At 37.3% G+C, this 20,613-nt stretch overlaps 2 protein-coding genes across 4 annotated transcripts in view; one reads left to right on the plus strand and one right to left on the minus strand.

The window, feature by feature from the left end:
• cep290 (centrosomal protein 290) overlaps positions 1-17,713 on the minus strand; it is a 61,916-nt gene extending 44,203 nt beyond the window's left edge. Inside the window, exons 1-18 of the mRNA XM_042496915.1 lie at positions 17,212-17,713; positions 15,450-15,527; positions 15,156-15,225; positions 15,020-15,066; positions 14,400-14,534; positions 13,085-13,138; positions 11,358-11,504; positions 10,123-10,305; positions 9,671-9,760; positions 7,626-7,748; positions 6,873-6,996; positions 5,997-6,169; positions 5,494-5,656; positions 5,283-5,383; positions 5,130-5,196; positions 3,605-3,714; positions 2,670-2,745; positions 2,330-2,463 (exon numbers count right to left, since the gene is read on the minus strand). Of these exons, the coding sequence (XP_042352849.1) occupies positions 2,330-2,463; positions 2,670-2,745; positions 3,605-3,714; positions 5,130-5,196; positions 5,283-5,383; positions 5,494-5,656; positions 5,997-6,169; positions 6,873-6,996; positions 7,626-7,748; positions 9,671-9,760; positions 10,123-10,305; positions 11,358-11,504; positions 13,085-13,138; positions 14,400-14,534; positions 15,020-15,066; positions 15,156-15,225; positions 15,450-15,527; positions 17,212-17,316 (1,980 nt within the window). The 5' untranslated portion in view covers positions 17,317-17,713. The remainder of the gene's footprint in view (positions 1-2,329; positions 2,464-2,669; positions 2,746-3,604; positions 3,715-5,129; positions 5,197-5,282; positions 5,384-5,493; positions 5,657-5,996; positions 6,170-6,872; positions 6,997-7,625; positions 7,749-9,670; positions 9,761-10,122; positions 10,306-11,357; positions 11,505-13,084; positions 13,139-14,399; positions 14,535-15,019; positions 15,067-15,155; positions 15,226-15,449; positions 15,528-17,211) is intronic.
• A 137-nt stretch (positions 17,714-17,850) lies between these two features.
• tmtc3 (transmembrane O-mannosyltransferase targeting cadherins 3) overlaps positions 17,851-20,613 on the plus strand; it is a 34,694-nt gene continuing 31,931 nt past the window's right edge. The window contains exons 1-3 of one of the 3 annotated variants that reach the window (XM_042496916.1): positions 17,851-17,934; positions 18,786-18,999; positions 19,466-19,684. In XM_042496916.1, coding sequence (XP_042352850.1) covers positions 18,811-18,999; positions 19,466-19,684 — 408 coding nt within the window. In that variant the 5' untranslated portion in view covers positions 17,851-17,934; positions 18,786-18,810. Of the gene's footprint in view, positions 17,935-17,961; positions 18,015-18,400; positions 18,517-18,785; positions 19,000-19,465; positions 19,685-20,613 lie in introns of those variants that run through there. The other 2 variants (XM_042496918.1, XM_042496917.1) reach the window with 2 other exon arrangements.

Here is a 20,613-nt window from a genome sequence, read left to right on the forward strand (position 1 = left end):
TCGTTACAGTTGATGTTTCATTGTTTAGTTTTTATTAGATTGGGTTTTTATTAGTTTTTTTTAGTTTAGGTTTTAATTTGCTTTTTATGAACTTACGTTCAGCTTTTATTAGGCTAGTTTATGCTAGTTTTTATTAATCAAAAATGGGTTGTTGTTGTTGCTTCAAATTAACAGACTAAAACTATAGACACTTCCTGTATATTTTTATTATATTTTAGCTAGTTTTGTAAGAACACATTATTGTTTCAGATAGTTTTCATTTTTTCTAATCTAGTTTTTATTGTCAATTCAGTCAACTAAAACATTATTTCACAAATTGTTCTGTTTTTTCCATGTAGTTTCAGTCAGCCAAAATAATTTTGGAGAACAATTTAAATGCCATCAAAATAAACCCCAAAACATTGAATGATAAATAATAGACCCAATCTGTGGAATAGAATAGATCATTTGAGGTGTTGCCTTACAGTCAGTGTAACCGCCTTAAAACCATATTCGTTTAACATTTTCTAACACTTGTTGTACAAAAATGTGCACGTACTTTTTGTTGTCCAAAATCAAACTGCTGAACACACTACTTAATTACTTACTTACTACTTACTAACTTATTTTGGTGTTTGTCAGATTGCATGTGGTTTGCACCTGCGCGGTACTTCCTGTTACTTCCACTTGTTTTGGACGTATCTGATGTTGAGCCCAGCAGTGTGATGTCAAAGCCAAACAAACGTCCTTCTAAGCTGTCTTAAATTTGACTTATTAGATTTTTTATGACGGACAACAGCACAGCATAATCCACCAAAAGTTTGACTCCTCTTAACTTGCTTGTCTTTCAATGTATTTGTTTTTTATTTGGTTGCTATGAGACAAGCCATCTGCTTCTTCAACAGACAAAAAGCATTGAAATTCATGGGAGGGGAAGTCTAATTATAAAAGCATTTTACACAGTGTACATTGAAACTGTGGAAAATATGGTGTTACTCATGTGATCACAGATTGCAGGAGTATCATATATTTAGCTGAATATATTAAGGAAGAAAGCTCATCATTCACGGTTGTGTCTGAAAGGATATGTTTGAGGTGATATTGGCTGTAGTGGGCTAAGTTTGGATCTGAGCGTCTTATGTGAACTTTTATATAAAAATGACTTCTGTGGGGCAAAATGTGTCTTTACAAGATGTAAATATAAACTATGTAACTTCATGTAAATACCCTAAGGAACCTGGCTGAAGGAAGAGGACCCTTGAGAGAAACTAAACATTTTTCTGTACCAAGTTCCACTTGTTCCACTGCATTTTATGTCCAAAATCTTTGGTAAATTGGGTTCCCAGAGGTTCAGTCTTTATCGCGTTCTGTGTTTAATTTCAGCCACGGCTGGATATTTGGCAAATTCCGAGAATGTGTAAAAGTCTGAGATTTCATAAAGAGACTTCTCTTTTCCATTGAACACCTTTAGATAAGAATAAGACACACTTTCTGGAGTCATAAACAACAAAGTTTTAAGACCAATTCATAGTATTCACGTCCATATGTGCATGTGGGTCTGCTTTGATATGTGCCATGTAAGTGTTGTCATCCACCAATGTCTGCGAAGGTCCACATGGACCCTATGTGGACTGGTGCAAACTGTCCACATTAAATCTCTTGTTCCAAGAGATGAACTTACTGTCCTCCTGCTTACAGCCAATGGCTAACATTGACAGTTGTACTGTAGATAGAACTGCGTGTGCGTATAACTGCAGCTGTCCAGGAAATTCAGTTGTGGAAAGTATGTCCAAGCCTTTACCATCACTCCTCCCTCGAACTCTCACATAGACTGGTTTGCACATATTTTATATATACATATATACATTTTAGACTATTGAGCTTTTGTTTGCACCTTGTAACTCTATGTTACTATTTTGTACCTTGTTTTCTTATTTACTTGGCATCTTGTTTTTTTATTATTCAATTTTTTTTTCATATTTGTAATTTTAATTTTTTCAAATTTTTTTTTACTATTATATTGTTCTTTTTAATCCTGTATCTCATAGCTGCTGTAACTGTAAATTTCCCTACTGTGGGACTAATAAAGGATTATCTTATCTTAACAAGCTAAAGGTATGGACAAACCTTTAATTTCTCTGTAGGTTACTTTTGATAATGTTACCAGGCACTCATAATAACAATCTGAGCCTGTTGGGAGAAAACAAATGCTAAATACTCCACTGATTCCAAAAATTGTTGTTTCCAAGAGTAATTTAATCATAAAAACATTGGATAATAGGGTCCGAGTTGAAAAATACTGGAATTTACCCTTGTGCTGATCATAATTTTGTACATGGCAGTCACTTACATTAGTCAGCCTTTCCAGACGGGAAATATCAATGGCAGTGTCAGATGGAGTGGTCTCCTGATTAATCCTCATGGCTTGGAGGACATCTTTTAGTGCATCCTCAAGGTCTCTTCTCACTTTTAACAGTTCATCCACTGAGAGGTAAAACACAGGGAGGAACAACATCGGTGAAAATTCGAACTCTGATGCATTTCATTCTCTTAAAATCTCTCATGTTGTGGAAAAACTACAATAATAATCCTTCCAGTACATATTCTCTTACTTTTAAGTGTTCAGACAAACAAAATCTGTCCATGTAAACTTTAAATGCAAATCAGAATGACAGCAGGGCTATACTCACATTTGATTTGAAACTGAGTTTTGTGAAGTTCCAACTCTCTCTCCTTATTGCTCAGTTGTTTTTCAAGGTACTCATTCTGCAAAGAGAAATTTATATCATGTAAAATGTAACAGTAAATCCCTTAAAACCGTTCAGCTTCAGGTGCAACATGTATTTTGTCAACTGTACTGGCATTAAAAAAGACACAGCAATGAAGTACTGATATTGGACTGAATTTGGACTGATACTTACATATTTCATGGTATAAAAAAAAGTCTGATGTATGGTTTAAATGCTAATCACGAATTATTAATTGAAACAGTTTTGCTTGACAAACATCTTAAGTTCTACTAGATTCACTTGTGTTTTTCTAGCGAACTCCTGATAGGATTCAACACAGGATACTCTGCTGCTTTCTTTACAATGGATATCTATGTAACCATTTCATTTCATTCATCTATTTAGACAGATATTTATATGTGAATGCAGACTCTGAACATGACATCATCTGAATCACTCCAAATACATATATCATAAACCTGTACTTTTAGCACTTGTTGAATGAAAAGATGACGAATTCATGAAATATCCATCTACACATCCCCTTCTTCTCCCCATTCTATCTTCATTTTTTTCTCATGTCTTAAATTTTTATGCATATTGATGACATTTGCATTCTTTTGTTTGGTGCATAAATCTTGTAACCAAGTCTGTCTTGATAGAGGAAATTCTTCTTAACCAGACTAGCCCGATTAGATAATGATCAGAAATGAATAAAACAAATTACACAAAACAAATTGTTGCTTATTGAAACCACAAACCATTGTGCTCGGATAGCAATCACCTCCAACAACTGTTTAAGCCTGTGGCTTAACTGGGAAATCGCGATTCTTTGAAACACTGGGCCTTAAATGAAGCCGACATGGAAGAAATTACATCATTGCCCATGAGCTTACTTTGCGTCGGATCTCTTCATCTGTGTAAGTGCTGCTTTGTGTATGTGGCAGCTGTACAGTCCTGCTGGACTTAACGTCCTCCTCCAGCAGCAAGCTTGAATGTGGCATACCTGCAGACAAAGCTGATCGTTACAAACACTTAAGAGACAGCAAAATGTGAATATCTGACATTTTTCTGTACTTATAACACTTTGAAAAGACAAAATCCCCAAAAGACTATAATTCAGCAATAAAAAAGGCGAATAAGAAAAATTTACACAAATGGATTGGATTGGAGTGGATTTACACAAATTTCTCAAGTTCAACTCTCCATCAACAGGAGACAGTTTTCGTGGTTTGTCCGTTTTGGACTTATTTGCTCAGGTTCTGAGATATCTGCCTCTAGAATTTCTTGGATTAAAGTTCTGCCTCCTTTCCAATAACATGGAAGTCAATGATTGTCTTTGTTAGTGACAATAACCTCACCCATTTTCAACATCTTCAACAGGTTTTCTGGAAAGATGCATTGCTGTTTAATGTTTTAAATCAATCATCTTTGCAATGTAGTATTAAAAAAATGATAAATTAAATTTTAGCCCCCTAATAAAATCCCCCGTATTCCATTTTATTGAGCTGGAAGCAGAAGTTTCAGAGGGTGATATTTCAAAACATGTGCAAAGAAAGTCACAAATAAGGGAACTGTACAAAAAATGCTTTTGTGTAATCTGAGTGGACCGATGCACTGCATTGCATTACAAGGTTGGTAAACAACAGTGCAGATGAATACAAGTTAACTGTAAGCTAAGCAATGTGCTGCCATTTAGGTGGGCGGCAACAAAACATATTTTAGTCACCTAAAAAAAGGCCAACCTAAATAAAACGTGAGTTCAATGGCACGCTGCAAAGAGAATATTTTGACCACTTTGCCTTGCTGTCAGACAGCCCTTTCCTTTGGGACTACACTATCTGAACTGTAGAACTTCCTTATTCCTCAGCATGAACCTATTATGCTGTGCTCTGTGTAACACTATTGGTCAGCTCTTTGGACCAGATTTTCAGCTGTTTATCAAAGAGATAACAAATACAAGAAAATAAAATTTAGAACAACAAAACACTGTTCACTGTGGAGACAGTATTTCACTTTTGTAGGTGGCTAAAATGCCGATGCCCCAAACCACAGCAGTGCATTAGTTTTTCTCCCATGCAATTAAGAACCTTTAACAAACCCACTTCAAAAATCCAAAGAACCTCTTTCAAAGAGACTCTTTTTAATAAGTCAGTTATAGGAATTATACCTTGAGGTTCTGAGAAACTTAGAAATAGCTTTTTGCTCTCATAAGGCCAATACATTTTTAGAAACAACATGAAAACACATAAATTTGCCAAGTTTTGCCAAAGACAAACAGGTCTTGTCTATAATATCATTGAATCAAACAGACGGAAAAACAAAATCCTCAAGTTACCTTTTATCCCTTAGGGGAAAAACATGACTAAAGATTGTAAATCCAATAATAGGGGTTATTTAATTCCTTGTATTTTCCATCACCTCTTTCTTTCACCATCCGTCTGATTTGTTTCTTCAGCTCCAGTCTCTCTTCTTCAAGACGTTCAATCTAAGGAGGAAAGCAATAACATGAGGGTGGTTTAGGGTACATAGATTCTGGTTATAAACGCAGTTGTTATAACCTTTGAACTTTACCTCTTTGGTGAGGACTTGGTTTTCTGCTTTGTACTGGCGCTGTCTGAGCTCTCTGGCTCGCCTGAACTCTGTCAAATCCACTTCCTGCTTTGGTTCCAGACCTTGGGATGAAAAAGAACAAAATTAAATTCAGTGCTCAAGGTCAGATCAGGTCAGATCACTATCTAAATAGACTGAGAGATGGAAGTAAAATGTTTCTAAAAGAACTGACCCAGTCTTTCACGGAAATCTTCATTTTCATCCATAAGGTCGTTGATTCTCATCTCAAGCTGGTTGATGTCTTTGGTCATAGCCTCTGCCTCAAGGTCTCTAATTCTAATTTGATTTTTACACTCTTTGATCTCAGCAATGGCTGCTTCAAGGCCATAAGAGCCCTGTAATACAGAAACACAGCTGTCATTACTCTTCTATCAGAAAGCATGTTTTATTCTAGTCTCCTTTTCCGACGCTAACACTTTTTAGAGAAATCAGGATGAAATTAGACACGGTGGAAGACAAACACTTAGCTTGTAGACCCAAAAGGCAAGCTAATCACACCACAGTCACATAGTCACACACTGTAGTTTGATTTCTATTAAAAGTCATGATGGACAAGGAGAAAAAATCTTCTTCTGAGAATTAGTGTCTCAATTAATTTGATAAAGATTAAAAAATTCTTTGAAATTAGCAGAATAACAAAAACAAAGAGGGGAAAGAGGGTGTTTGTAGACTTACAGACTCATATTGGCTCAAACGGTTTGACGCCTCAATGAGTGCTTTGTCCTTTTCTTCAGCATGTGCTTCTGCAAGCTTTACCGCCTGCACTGCTTCCACTGCTTGTGTCTCTGCAGCTTCCAACTTGCACTTCAGCTCTTCCATCTTTCTCTGCTGTATGGAAGATGGTAAGCCTAGGACAAGATAAGGAAATCTTTCTTTAACTGCAGACAAGTGACCAGGTGGTGATTGCAAGACATCAGAATTTACTTTACTACAGTTTTTCTAGGTCACCTCATGACAAGCACGCGTAACGTTACAGAATTACGAACTTCACTAAAGTTCAGCCAGAGAATTTGTTAAAAAATACAGCAAGAAACAGCAGAATGTTTGGCATTTGCTTTCCGATGCTACTTCAATTGTTTTTCTCTTTTAATAGTTGGACATTTTAAAGGCACTTATAACGCAATGGAGTTGTGCTCATAGTTGTTTATTTTACATGATTTCTGTTTTGCTTTTTATCAGCAGTGAGACCAAATAAACTTGTATCTTAACAACATTTAGTTGTTGACCAGGGCTAATATCTCTACCTCTCCATCAGGGATGGGCATGACTACTCAAGTACTTGATTTGGACGTTTGGTAATCGTTCAAAATATAGAGTCATAGCATTTTTCTGTTTTTTGCTTTGTAAAAGAGAACATATGCAGTACTCAATAAGAATTTAATACAAGAACTCAAATTTGTAAATTACTTAAATGACTACTTTCTATTTTACTACACACACTTGTAGGCCACGTGTGACAGAATAAAGGCTGATAAAAGTGTTGCAGCAATCCAATAATGAGTGTTAAAAACATCATATCAAGTAAGGAATCTTGAGCAGTGATCAACCCACCTCTGTCTTTCTTTGTGGACATTTTTAGCTCCTCAATGAGCTGGGTGTGCTTCTCCATTTCGCCTGTATACTGCTCCACCTGCTCACTCAGTATCTTGATTTGATTGTCTCTCTCTTGGACAGCCTTGAAGACATTCACCAACACTTTAAAATCATGATGCTTTAAATGTGAGACTGAGCACAGCTGCACCTCACTATATCATTGGCACTACCATTATTAAGGGGATTTATGAAGTGAAAAAGGGAATGCTGAGGTTGACAGACACAGGACAGATAAAACTTACACTGCAAAGCTCAAATATGACCTTGACCAGAGCAGCAATTGACAGACAGAAGGGAGGAAAGGTTGATAAAGCATGTCAAGACAATAAGAAAAAGCAGAAAGTTGGAAAAATGACAGCCAGATGGAAAAACATAAAAGGAAATTCCACTTCAGCATTCACCTGCTCTAAAGAACACAAATAAAGGCAGTTACATTCCAAACTTTAATTAGATTTTAATCATTTAAGTATGCAGGGTCTGAAAGAATTATATTATTATATAAAATAATATAATAAGCTGTTGTATATTTTGTTCTATATTAAAATATAATCACTTACTGTGATGATGTTGTAAACTAAGTGAAATAATGTTTTTACGTGCAAATATTTTCTTTCAAAAAACATGGCTGGGATAAATATCAAGTGATATTTAAAGCGCTTTAAAATCTGACTTAATCAGCGAGGATTCATTTCTCGCCTGCTTTGGACAGACCTGCTGCAAGGCAATAATGTTGCTTTTGTCCAAGTCCAACTGGGCCGAACGCAGCTTTTCCCTCAAATCTCGGATCATCTGCTGGTACACCAAAATTTCATCGTCCTTTCCAGACAGCACTCTCTGTGTGGGAGGAGAAGATCATGTCAGCACAATGGAAGACTCATGGCGGTCCTGTAGAACCATTCAACAAACAGCCAAACTCAATGGTGATGGTAAAGAAGCATGTGTACATGTGTACATGGACATGAATTTGGTCGCAGGAACTAATTAACACCAGGAACTAAATTAAGAGAGTAAGTTTGTATTACGCATTCCTATTTGTGCCTCTATTACTTTTTTACAGCGGTGAAGTTTAAGCAAAGTAGTCCAGTTGTGTATTATAAAAATAGGTCACTTGTTTAATACAACAACAGAGACACTGTCCTCATATTAGTTAGTTTTCTGTGTGACTGTGATATCTGAATGAATAAGTCGAAGGAGATATGCAGAGTTGGAGAGGTAAACTGAAAATGCTAGAATGCTGGTCTCCAAAGTAACTTGACATAACTGCCCTTCTTTCTCTGTTGTTTGACTTTTTTTAGTGTATCTGGCAAATTGATTATATAGTTTGGGTTTTTTTAATGTCATTAAAATAAAATAAGAATTCTATTTTATACTAGTGACAACTAGTACTTGCTTACATTATGAATAAGGTTGTACAGAGCTGGTGTCAGCTTTGAGGGAGGTCTTTCATAAATCAGTGACCCTCAGTCCCTCAAATTCTATCCAGATTCCAGTTCCTGGGCCTTCACAATGTTTCCCACAGAATTAAATTCTTTTAGTGGTGATTTGCCAATGTTTCTGTTGCTGCTGTTGCACATTTTTGGATCTAGCACCAGTGACCCAAAGCACTGGGGTTTGCGTTTGCTGAAATTGTGTGACTACAACCATGGAAGGTCCTAGTGGCAGAGTGAGGCAGAGAGAGAGACAGCAAGCGATGCTAACTAGATCAATCTTTTCTCATCTTTGGTCTGAAAAAATAATAAAATTCATCAAATTCAGTACCCAATTTGCTATTTATGGATCCACATGAGTGGGTTTCCATGGGAACACAGCTAGTTTCATCTTAAGTCACAGATGTGTCTTTTTCTTAGAGAGAGAAAGAAAGAGATACCCTTTTTCCACGAAAGTTAGCACTTACAGTATATGTAGGTTATTTTTAACACAGCAAAACCCACTTAAATATATGATCGACTCTGTTCCCATTGCCAGTAGACAACAATGCCTTTCTGTTGTTTTTACTTACGTGTCACACCCTGTATCACCAACATGCTGGAAAACAAGGTTGGTAAACCGTAGGAAGCAGCAAAAAGGCCGGTGGCAATTTTATGGTGGTTACTTTTTTTATATCAGTTACTCATTTAGTCTCTCTTTCAAATGCCGACATAATTTTAACAATGGTTGAGGTCTGGGCTGCTCAGACGAAGCCGAACAGTATTTTGTGGTGGTGCATCATTGCATCACATTGGTAAAGGGACAAAAAATTAGCATGTCCATCTGTGTATCATATTTTTCATTATTGTAAATCAATTGGAGCTAGAGCCAATAAATAAATATGACAACCGCAGTCTTTTTTTCCTGCGTATGAATGCAGATTGTAACCTTTCCAATAACAACAAAATCCAGAAGTTAGGGAGTGTTAGTGGGTTTTTGTCCACTGGGAAGGGCAAGAGAGCAGGGCATTTTAAATAGTTAAAAAAAAAAATCTAGTCAATCATTGTGTGGCTGTGAATGTTGACACTGTGCTGGGCCACTATAAATAAATCCTTAGCTGTGTGGAAAATATTGGCCTCCAGAAATTTCTGCTGCCAAAAAGGGACTTAATATGGAGCAGGATGTAAATTCAGACTTACGTTCCTGCACTTGAAAAGTAGGTAATGTTGCTGAGTTCATAAAAAAGTTACTAAAGCAAAGAAGCATTTTAATTAACTTCATATGCTTTAAAAAGAAAAAGAGAAAAGAGGTGCCTATGTGGGAGGTGTAGACATCAGATTAACACTCACCTTCCACTCCTCCACTTTGGAATTGACTGCTGCCATAATTGGGTCATCCTCTTCAGTCATGCTATGAATCTTATCTGTTAACTCCCTGACCTGCAAATCACACACATGACCTTTGATTGCTTCATCATTGCAGTGTATTTTTTTTTTTCAATAATCCAGTGCTCCTAGCAGTTAAATGATTAATCATGTCAGATCACTCATCTCAGCATGAAAATATATCTTACAACATACTCACAGATTAAGGAGAGAACAGAATGAATATATACATACATATACATACATACATACCTATACATATATATACATACATACATACATACATTATATATATATATATATATATATATATTATATATATTTATATATATATTATTATATATATATATACCATATATATATATATATATATATATATATATATTATAAAGACCTTAATTGAGGATGTTCCTTACTTGCAGCTTTGCATGATCTCTCTCTTTCCTGAGCTGGTCCATAATGGAGTCAGTCTGCTGTACGATGATCTTCATCTTGTTGTACTCATCTGTCATCTTCTCCATCTCCCTCACTGACTCCTCCAGACTTTTCTGCATCTGCTCATTCTGTGTCTTCAGGTGTTCAATTTCATCCTCTGCTTGCTAGTGGACACCAATTAATTAATTTGTAAACAAATAGCTTCACAAGCTACAGTAGTAAGACCTTGATACTGCTTATTGATACGGTACTTTAATGGTACATTCATTGACTCTTTTTGTTGTTTTTTTATAAGAAAAAATAGGAAACAAATTAATAACAGAGTTAACACTGCTTTTCTTCTATTATGTACTGTATATGAATCGTGAATGTGGCAATATTCATAGATAAAAAAAACAGCTGACTTGTGGTTACTTTTAAACCGTGACCCATGCTTCTGCCCTTACCTGTAAAAGCCTTGTAGCGCTTTTATTAATGAGCATTGTCAGCACTGACTCTAGTGAGGTGTAACTTGACTTTTGAGCATTTAGTTCTCTCAACCATTGTAAGTAGCTCTTTTTACACAGAGATTCGCACTATTGGCATGCTACAAAGTCTCGCCTTGATGCCAGCTTTCCATATTTTTACAGAACCAAACAGCAGCAGCATGATACCACTCCAGTGTGTTATTTTCACACTGGTAACAACAGCATCAGCCTCAACTATGATATGCAATATACACGTCAGCTGCGCTTTCTAAACAATATAAATGACATTTAAAGTGACAACAATGGCTGGTGGTCCATTCATAACAAATACCGACACGCATATTCGTGACCATAAGTCAGAAGTCCATACTACTTTATGGAGCATATTTTACCCAAATAAATAAAATATGTTACAAAACAGTTTATGGCTGTTTGTGTTGTGATACTCTGCTCACATTTAATATATAGCATAATACTATCCGAAGGATGAGAGGAGAGCGAGCAGCATGATTGCAACCTTTCCAACAAATTTAAATAATTTTCCCTTTAATTTTTGACATGTTGAAATTTGTTTTACCAGCTAGTCATGTAAAAAAATGTAAATATAATGTATACACCATTACACCACAAATCATGGCTAGTCGTAACCCGGCTCACTAATGCTAGCTAGTTTTATTAGCCCTCTTTTGCACAGCACTGTTACCTGATACACCACAAGGTATAGTAGACAAATAGATTCCCTAAAGTACCTTAAGTTCTTCATAGTACTGATCGGCAAGTCTCTTGTTCTCCTTAAGCTTCTTCTGGATCTCAGTATTCTCATCTCTGGATGGGACTGGCTCTCTCTGGTCCAGCTCTCCGCGGTAGAAGTCCACATCCTGCTGGAGCTGCTCATTCTGTTTTGGTGTAGGAAGGACCAAATTAGACTTAGAAAAAGAACTGGACCCGAACCTGTGGTCATACACTTATCTAGAGGCACTACATGTGATAAGAAACAATGGATTTGTCTTATTTTTGGATCTGAAATGTTGAAATGTTGCTTTTTACATTTCCCCAAATGCAAATTCAAACAATGCACCGCAGGAATTGTATGATGCCATCAGCAGCAACATCACCAAGCAATCGGATGGAATTTTCATAGTAACTGGTGATGTTAATCAAACAGACCACAAATCTGTCTTATCTAAACTCCACCAGCATGTCCAGATCCCCACAAGAGGAAGAAACATCCTGGACCACGTGTATATAAATATTCCTGACAGCTACAAAGCCCTATCACGCCCTCACTTTGGCCTGTCAGATCATATTTCTCTGCTCCTTCTGCAGACATATTGTCAGCTAATAAAAAGAGTCAAACAAACCATTTAAGCATGGACAGATGAAGCCACAGCAGCCCTACAGGACTGTTTTGAGCACACAGATTGGCAAATGTTTAAAGATGCTGCCACTGAAAATAACAAGATCAATCTTGAAGAATATGCATTTTATGTGACACCATATATCAGCAAATGTGTTTGATGACATGGTGATCACAAAGATGGCGAGATCATTCCCCAACCAGAAAGCCTGGATGAATGGCGAGGTGAAGGCTCAGAGCAAAAAAGCTGCCTTTCAGTCAGGGGACAACTAGGCATACGTCAGGGCACAACTGAGAGCTGGCATCAAGGAGGCTAAGAGAAGACACCAGCAGCGACTGGAGAGAGACCTCAACAGCAACAGAACTAAAGATATGTGGCAGGGGATTCAAAATGTTACAGGCTACAAAAGCTGGAGTGCCCCCATCATATGTGAGGCCACACTTCTGGACGAGCTGAACTAATTTTACTCAGCTGTTAAGTCCACGCCGCCTCCAGAGGACTAAGGCACTCTCAGTGACCACAGCAGATGTGAGAAAACTCTAAGATGCTAAGAGTGAATATGAACAAGTCCGCTGGCCCTGACAACATTCCTGGACGCACACCAATTATTATTATTATTCTCATTATTATTATTGTTGGCACCCATCTGTGTGGGAAAACATACAATATATGTGGTCTTAAGATTTCTCTTCTTTCTGACTTTTTATGGAGTTCTATGAAAAGCTGTGTCAATATAACATTAAATAATTCTGCAGCAGTATCGTGTGCAGTAAATAACTGTTTGCAGAGAGATTTTTTTAAATGTGTTCTAAATTTACTGACACACTTGCATCATTTTATAGCTACAAATACTACCAAACTTTTACTTCTACTGTATCACTGAAAACTAATTTTACTTCACTACCTATATTTCTTACCTTCTTCCTAAGCTTTTTTACCTTTGCCAATGGAACAGAAAGTGATACAGAGAGATGATGAATTTTGAGAAAGCATTTAGATGAGCACATGAGACTACACAAGTTTTAAATTATGTTAGAATATATGTTGAACAGAGAAGAAGAAGCAATGAATGAAAAAATATTTATAATCTGTGTCATGTAGGGCTAGCGGCCACATACCTCTCTTTTCAGCTTCTTGACCTCATCCTCAGCCTCCTCAGCTCGCACAACCAACTAGTAAAACAAAATAGAGTACAAAATGCAAAAAAACAGTTTTAACCACATCAGATGCACAACAGATATTTTACATTTGCACATGGCAATAATAAATGGCAAACTATGATGACAAAGACTAGTGCAATGGCAGATTATTAGTCATAATATTTATATGCATATAAATACTGTCATGCGTCAAAATACCCTGTGCATATACATGGTAGTGTACGCACAATTTGAGTTGTGAATGTAATTCTCAGGTCTACATGTATCAGTGCATGTAATATGGTATAGCTGGCAACTTTCACACATTGCCTCACACAACTGACACTACTCTTAAGCTCTCACACCACCCCTCCATTTTATAGACATTCATTAAAGTAGCAAACAAATCTATAACTGATAATGTTGCAGCGCAACCATAAGCGCACCATAAGCACCTAGACAGACAAAACATCACAGCACAACAGCAGCACTGTAGCAAGTTTGGAAGTTGGATATTCAACACACATTTACTGTGGACCCAGAGAAGTCTTCCAGTCTTCCTACTCAGTTTGACTCGATGTTGGCAAAAGGAGAACAATGAGCTCATCTCCAAACCTTCTTTTTACCTGCTGGGTGCTGACTTATTTATCTATAATGTATTACTGTTTAAATAACAAAACAAAGAAAGTATTTTTCAATACCTTCATGCTGACTTGTCAATATTTGTGGCCATCATGATTGAAAAATTATACAAAAATTGTATAATGTAGCACACTTATGATCATTATTAATTTGCAGTTTATTTTACATAATTATTTTAATAGCAAATAATAGCAGTTTTAATCCAATAACATCTATGTAATCTGTCTCAGTGACTAAAAGTTAATATCAAAATGTATTGCTACAGAACACACCCATTTATATAGGATTTTAGTTCTTCTTCTACTTTACATTACTGTTTTATGAACCATAAATTAAATAAAATGTTAGTTTTGAAAAATTCGTATTTGAGTAAATATCTATTACCTGAGTTTATTAAAAAAATAAATATGTGCAGTCCAATCACATCAACTGACAATATCTTTTTGCATGAGTGATGTTATGGGACAAATATAATTATCTCCACTAACATATACTTCAAAGGACTTACCAGTACAATGTCTTACTAATATATCAAGCACTTCAGTTGCACCAGCATGTACTTATGAGCTAATATCTGTAGGTCATCTAAGGACAGAATACTGAATCCATAGTCCTATGCTAGTCGTGGAAATTATGGGTAACATGTTCATACCTCCTCGTTGGTTTTCTTTCCCTTGCCCATCTCTTTCTTTAAGTGGGTCAACTCTCTGTCCTTTTGCTCCAGCTGGGTCTCGAGCTGCCGAGCCTCATCTCTCAGAAAGCGGGTGCCTGCCACTGTGCCGCAGAGCTGAATCGTATGGACCGGAAACAAGACAAACAAACACCCAAACAACCCCCACCAAGAAACCTCTTAGTCTCCCATCACCTCCATCTGTTCATAAACATGAATATATGCATACAGTCATTAAGTCCTAAAACAAGGATTACCTTCCTCTTTGCATAACAATTGTGAGAATGGAAATTCTGATTACATAGAAACTTTAAAAAATGAAAATAACAATGACGTTGACACAAGAGGTAATGGCTAAGAGCATGCAAGGAATTAGCTGTAATCTTCTTAGGGGATGTCATTCAGTAGTCACCACAACCAATCACTTTGTAGCCAGGGTTACTCTCTATGATTGGCTGATTTGGTACTGTTGCCGTAATTTCCAACTTGAGAAATTTATATTTGTACTGAAATTCATCCCAGTGATTAAAAACATACAGTAAGAAACCATGTTGACTTACAGAGTATAGACAAATACACAGACAGATCCTGAAAAGCATTACCTGGTGCTCTTGTTCGAGCCTCAACAACTGGCCGCGGAGTTCCTTTTCTACAGTTGTAAGACATAAGCACTAATGTAAATGATGGTCTTTCTTAGCAAAAAGTATTTTGACTACCAAACTTCATCAATGCACTTACCACTCTTAGCATTATTTACACCAATTTGTTCAATAAAGTTGTAAGCAATAGAAACCTCCCGATCCTTAATCTAAAAAAACAGAGAAAAGAAGACAATAATGTCGAAAATGTCAAACCTAGATTTTTTTTTTGTAACATATATGCCCATAAAATAGCATCAGGGTGGAAAAAAAACTACAGTTAGTAAATATGAGCAAAATATTCCTGCTTAATGAAATAGATTATACATGCTGCTAATAGGGTTGTAGATGTGCATGGGAGAGATTACAATACAACAAATAAAATAATTATCACCTTCAATAGGGACTGAAACACTCTGAGGACTTGAATAATTTCCTCCGGAGCTTTATCGTTCACGTCCCAATCTTCCGTCTGCATGGAGCGCATGGTTCAAAGTGGAAAAACAGTCAAATGCATAGTCATTTTAACTTATTTTAACAATTGTCTAGTACACATATATATGTATGTGTGTGTGTGTGTGTGTATACACACAGATTTATCTGTGTGTGTTACAGCTAAGGGACTGTTTGTTATTTTTTAAGAGGGTAGCAGGCTGTGCAAAAAGGGGGAGGCATGTCAAACAAATTCTCCTGTTCAAAGCTCAGATGACAGCACTCACTTTAGATTTGCATTAAGTTAAACAATGATCTAATGCAGATGTAGGGCTACTATGGGAGATATCCAAGTCAGCAGTCAGTACACTTACATGATGTTAGAAGAAGTCGAATTATTGTGTTAGGCCAACTGAAGGGTCGATCACACCAGGACGTGTTGCTAGAAAAGCAACACCAGCAAAACTATTGTTTTCTCTCTATTGTTATCAAATTTCTCAAAATTGGACTAACATACACAGACATTGTGATTTGAGATTTCCGTCCTGTAAATGCATCAGATTTTAAGTGGACTCTGCGTTCTGTACGTGCTTCTTGTCGCCACGCCAGCCTCCCTTGGTGGTTAGCCATAGCGATTACTCATTACTTGTGAGGGGGGGAAAGGGTGCTACAAAAAGGGTAAGGCATTGAAAAATGTAAGCACTGAAGAGGGACTTGTGTTTTTAATTTTGGCTTAGTTGGGGGATATACAAATTGAAAACGTAGTCATTTATATATATTTTACATAAAAAAAGTCACACCGCAGCCACCCCCCTCGTCTGATAAATAAAGCACAGTCCCACAACACTGGCACAGATGCTAAGCAATGCACTGTTGTGGATGTGGCCCCAGCAAAAGAAGCTACTTTAGCCAACTAAAAAAAAAGTCAGTTTAAGTGATTACTATATTTGAATATTTCCTCCTCTTTACATTCCACAATAGCTGATCAAGGCAGCAATAAATCGACAATTCTGCCATTCTGTGAGTAAAATAAAATGTTCTCAATGGAGTCTGGTGTTTTTGATATAATGACTTCAAATCCCCATCTGTAAGGGCTGTCTTAAAGCAAAGTAAAGCAGTGAAAATATTGTAAATATAGCGCAGGCTACACTATAACTAAAATTGTTGTTCGATGAATGCAGAGTTTGCTCAGTGCTATTTGATCATGTGTACGTGATTCTGTAGTTTTCTACCCTGAAGTTATTATAAATAAACAGTTATGATTGTGATTCTGTCAATTGCATAGACTGTATAAAAATGCAGGTCTAACTGTTGCAACTAGCTGAAAGAGGGTATATCTCATTGGTGGAGTAACACATACTTCCATCAACAAATCTATTCTCCTTTGGTGCATGTATACTGGGACGAGGTCATTAGTCCAATTAAATGGCCTAAACTGTGCATGTAAACGTACTGGGTGACTACACTGGAAAGGGGGAGTCAAAGCAAAACAATCCGATGCATACATTTTGCTGACAAAGCCATTGATTACGGAGCTGTAATACCCTTAACAATAATCTCGGATCAGCAGGACGGTAGTCTTTGTTTGTGCAAGTAGTCAAGGATTAACAACACATCATCACTGTGATCATCTTGTAACTTGAAACAAGAGAATTTTTTAAGTTTGGGCAACAGAGCACTAATTTGAGGTGTGATTAATACTGGTGTGAAGTGTTTACAATTACCAAAACGAACATGCTGAAGACCTCGTCCACTTGGTCTGTTTCACATTCAGGGAGACGCACTGGGTCGATTGTGGCCACTTTCTCCCAATCAAGAGCAGCAGGCATCTTGGCCGTAGAGTGGTTGCAAAGATTTCAACAGGAATCAAACAGAAACCGACGTGATGGGCTAGCTAGCGTTACGCAATGTTTGTGTTAGCTGGTTAGCTAGCTCATTGGAGTTACGGAGCTAAGGATAAACTTTGTTACGCTTCTCAAAATGTGCCATACTTTCCGCAGAAATGCTAAAATGAAATGAGAGCATTAACGAAATTGATAATGACTTTTTAGTCACGTTACATCAAGTTAACGGTACGTTGAATTAACCCTGGGGTTTCTATGATGTGGTGCTTCAGCTGCTCGGTTACCACTGACAACAACAACGCTAACTTAGTTAGCTTGTTATGCTAACATTGAGTCCGCAAGAGAATAATTGCGTCACTCAGGAAATACAATAAGTGAGAAGCGAAGAGTGGACCATTGCAGGGAACTTTACCAAACTGCGGAGACACGTCGGTGCTTTTAAGTCGTAATTTTAACAACTTTTGTATCGGGCGTATTCATTTCAGTCTGTCTGATGTTGCTAACGTTTGACTCGCGCGGTCACCTCTGAACCGGAAGTGATAGTGCTGATGTATGGAGGCTAGCTTTCACAATTGGAATGCCGTCGGCTGAATTGTTTACCCCGTAAGTGTGCAAACTTTGACCACTTCTGGCTTTTGATATCCACTCTGCAGCCACTGTCTGCTCTTTTATAGACACGATAGGTAGGAATTACAATAGAGGATTTTTAATACGTCTGTGTCCACAGTTTCCGTCGTAAAATCTGGTATAACTCTAGTTAGCATTAGCTGCATAACGTTAGCTAGCTTTATCGCCAGCTAGTTATGCTGATCATCAGAGCGTATTATTAAGGGTTTTTTTACGTTTATATCGCAGCGATAGAGCAACTCTTATGATGGTTTTAATCGTGTATCCACTATCTGACATTACAGCCATTCAAAGATGATAATATTGGCAATGGTGGGTTTTTGTTTAGGTTTTTTTTTAATGTTAAGATCCACCCTGAATTGCTTTTGCTCGTTCGCAGACAGCTGTTCCGGTAGCTCGACTGTTTGACTTTTCAGCATTTGGGCCTATATCCCCACCCGTAGTTTTACTTGGAGGACAGTTTATGTGCCCGGTTATGTTCCAGAATCCGAAACAAGAACAAGGCCTATCTCAGATGAGGGATACTATTGTCACCACAGATTTTAAGCCACCATAAGGGTGAGTGAGTATTGTGACCAGGCAGCAACATAAATCAGAAAGAGACCTGTGAGCCATGCTTGTGTTACTTACTATAACGCAATTATTGAGTGAGGTTGCTACATAAACCTGCCATATCAAATCCCTTTCAGAGCTTTATTGTTGGTATGATTAAATGCTTGCTTTTAAAATGATAGTCAAATCAGGAAACAAATATACAAGTGATTTATAGTTCTCACATGTGTATGCTAATTTTAATATATGTTACACCTCTGTGTTTTCCTATACAGTGATCAATGACGGCTTTGGTCAGCCATGGCTGTGGTGTCATGGAAGGAGATTTTACTTTTGACTGGACTGGTGGTGGGATGTTACTGGAACAGTCTGTCGTGTGGCTTTGTTTTTGATGATGTCTCAGCAATCCTTGACAACAAGGACTTGCGGCCCCTTACCCCTCTACGCAATCTGTTCCTCAATGACTTCTGGGGAACACCCATGGCCGAGGTAAGTAATGGGCCATGACACACACCTGTGGTTTATCAGTATGGGCTTACTTTCAGTTTATATCATATTGATAAAAGTTGAGGTGGCATATCTCAAGCAATTATTTAGTTTAAGGGGTGGTGAATATGTTCTTTTACTCTGGTCAAGTCTTTCAAGCCTCAGCCATAGACCTCCATTTGACAGCATTTACTGTATATAGTGAGTGAAGTGTGAGTCATTTGCATGGGCGTACTACTCTGTGGTAGCAACTCCCAACATGGCGTAATTTTTTCATTCCATTTGCGATTTTCACCCTGAGAAATATAAGCGCTGTACTTTGACTTGTTAACATTGTCCTTGTCAATTAAATTCATTTTGTCAACTGTAGTTTTAACACTCTAGACCTGTTTTGTGAATGTGTGTTTGTTATTCTAAAATGTTCTGAATGTTTTAAATCTAATATTATCTTGTGTATTTCCAATTACAGGAGCGGAGCCATAAATCTTACAGACCCCTGACTGTACTCACTTTCCGACTGAACTACCTCTTCAGTGAGCTGAGTGCAGCTTCCTACCATCTGCTCAATGTTGTTTTACATGCTGTAGTATGTGTGCTCTTCCTGCGAGTGTGCAGATTGTTCCTGGACAAAACTTCCAGCTTGGTGGCAGCATTGCTGTTTGCTGTGCACCCCATCCACACTGAAGCTGTAAGTATACATTTCCTGGGTCAAGGCAATGTATGTACGCTATGGCAGAAAATAACTTCACATACAGTACACACAGTTACCAAATGAAATGACTGTCGCTGTCTTAAACTTATCCACTTGACTTAAGCTGAAAATTTGAAGTTTATTAGTTCAAAGGTCCACTGAAATTATATTTCTTACTTCTTCAAAGTTTGTTTTATTTCCTGTTGAAAAAATCAGTGAGTGATTAATTGTACGTGTGAAGTAGGATTGGGTATCATTCACATTTTAATTGGTACTGATAACTAGGATTTGGTACCAGCATCCAACGTACAAAAAATGTAAATTTTGAAAAAGCTGCAAGGGGGAAACATTCATACTCTTTTTCTTTCTCTCTATTCTCCTAATTATGCAAGGAAGCTCTGGAAAACATTGCCAGCTTCCTTTAGACACCCTTATTAACCAACTGGGCTGTTCAGAGAAGATGTGGTCACCTTTCAATCTGCAGTGATAGTTTTGGCGTCTGTGCAACTAAATGTGGCTTAACAACAGACTTTATTATAAATAATATAAAGGATATATATGATATACTGTAAATTATCTGATTATGATAAATGACAAAATATACACCCCATGCTCATAGACTCTCCCATCTCACATGATTTTAACCCCACACGATGGAATTACAGATTCTGCCCATCCAAAATATATATGAGAAATAATCTAGTTTCACTCCAGTTTGTGATTGTGTATTTTGTGATCACATACTTTTTCCACCAAATATTTGTTAGTTGCAACACACACACATGCAGGTAGACAGAGAGGGAGAAGGTACTTATGATAAAGATTAGCTTCACGTGTTAATAGAGAAGAGCAGAGGAGCAGAATTCCTTGTTGACCGGCGTGAAAAAATGTACATCTGGTGTAAACAGCCAGGCAGCTGCTCGCAC

The sequence above is a fragment of the Plectropomus leopardus genome, chromosome 11, assembly GCF_008729295.1.
Source record: "Plectropomus leopardus isolate mb chromosome 11, YSFRI_Pleo_2.0, whole genome shotgun sequence".
NCBI classification, from domain to species: Eukaryota; Metazoa; Chordata; class Actinopteri; order Perciformes; family Serranidae; genus Plectropomus; species Plectropomus leopardus.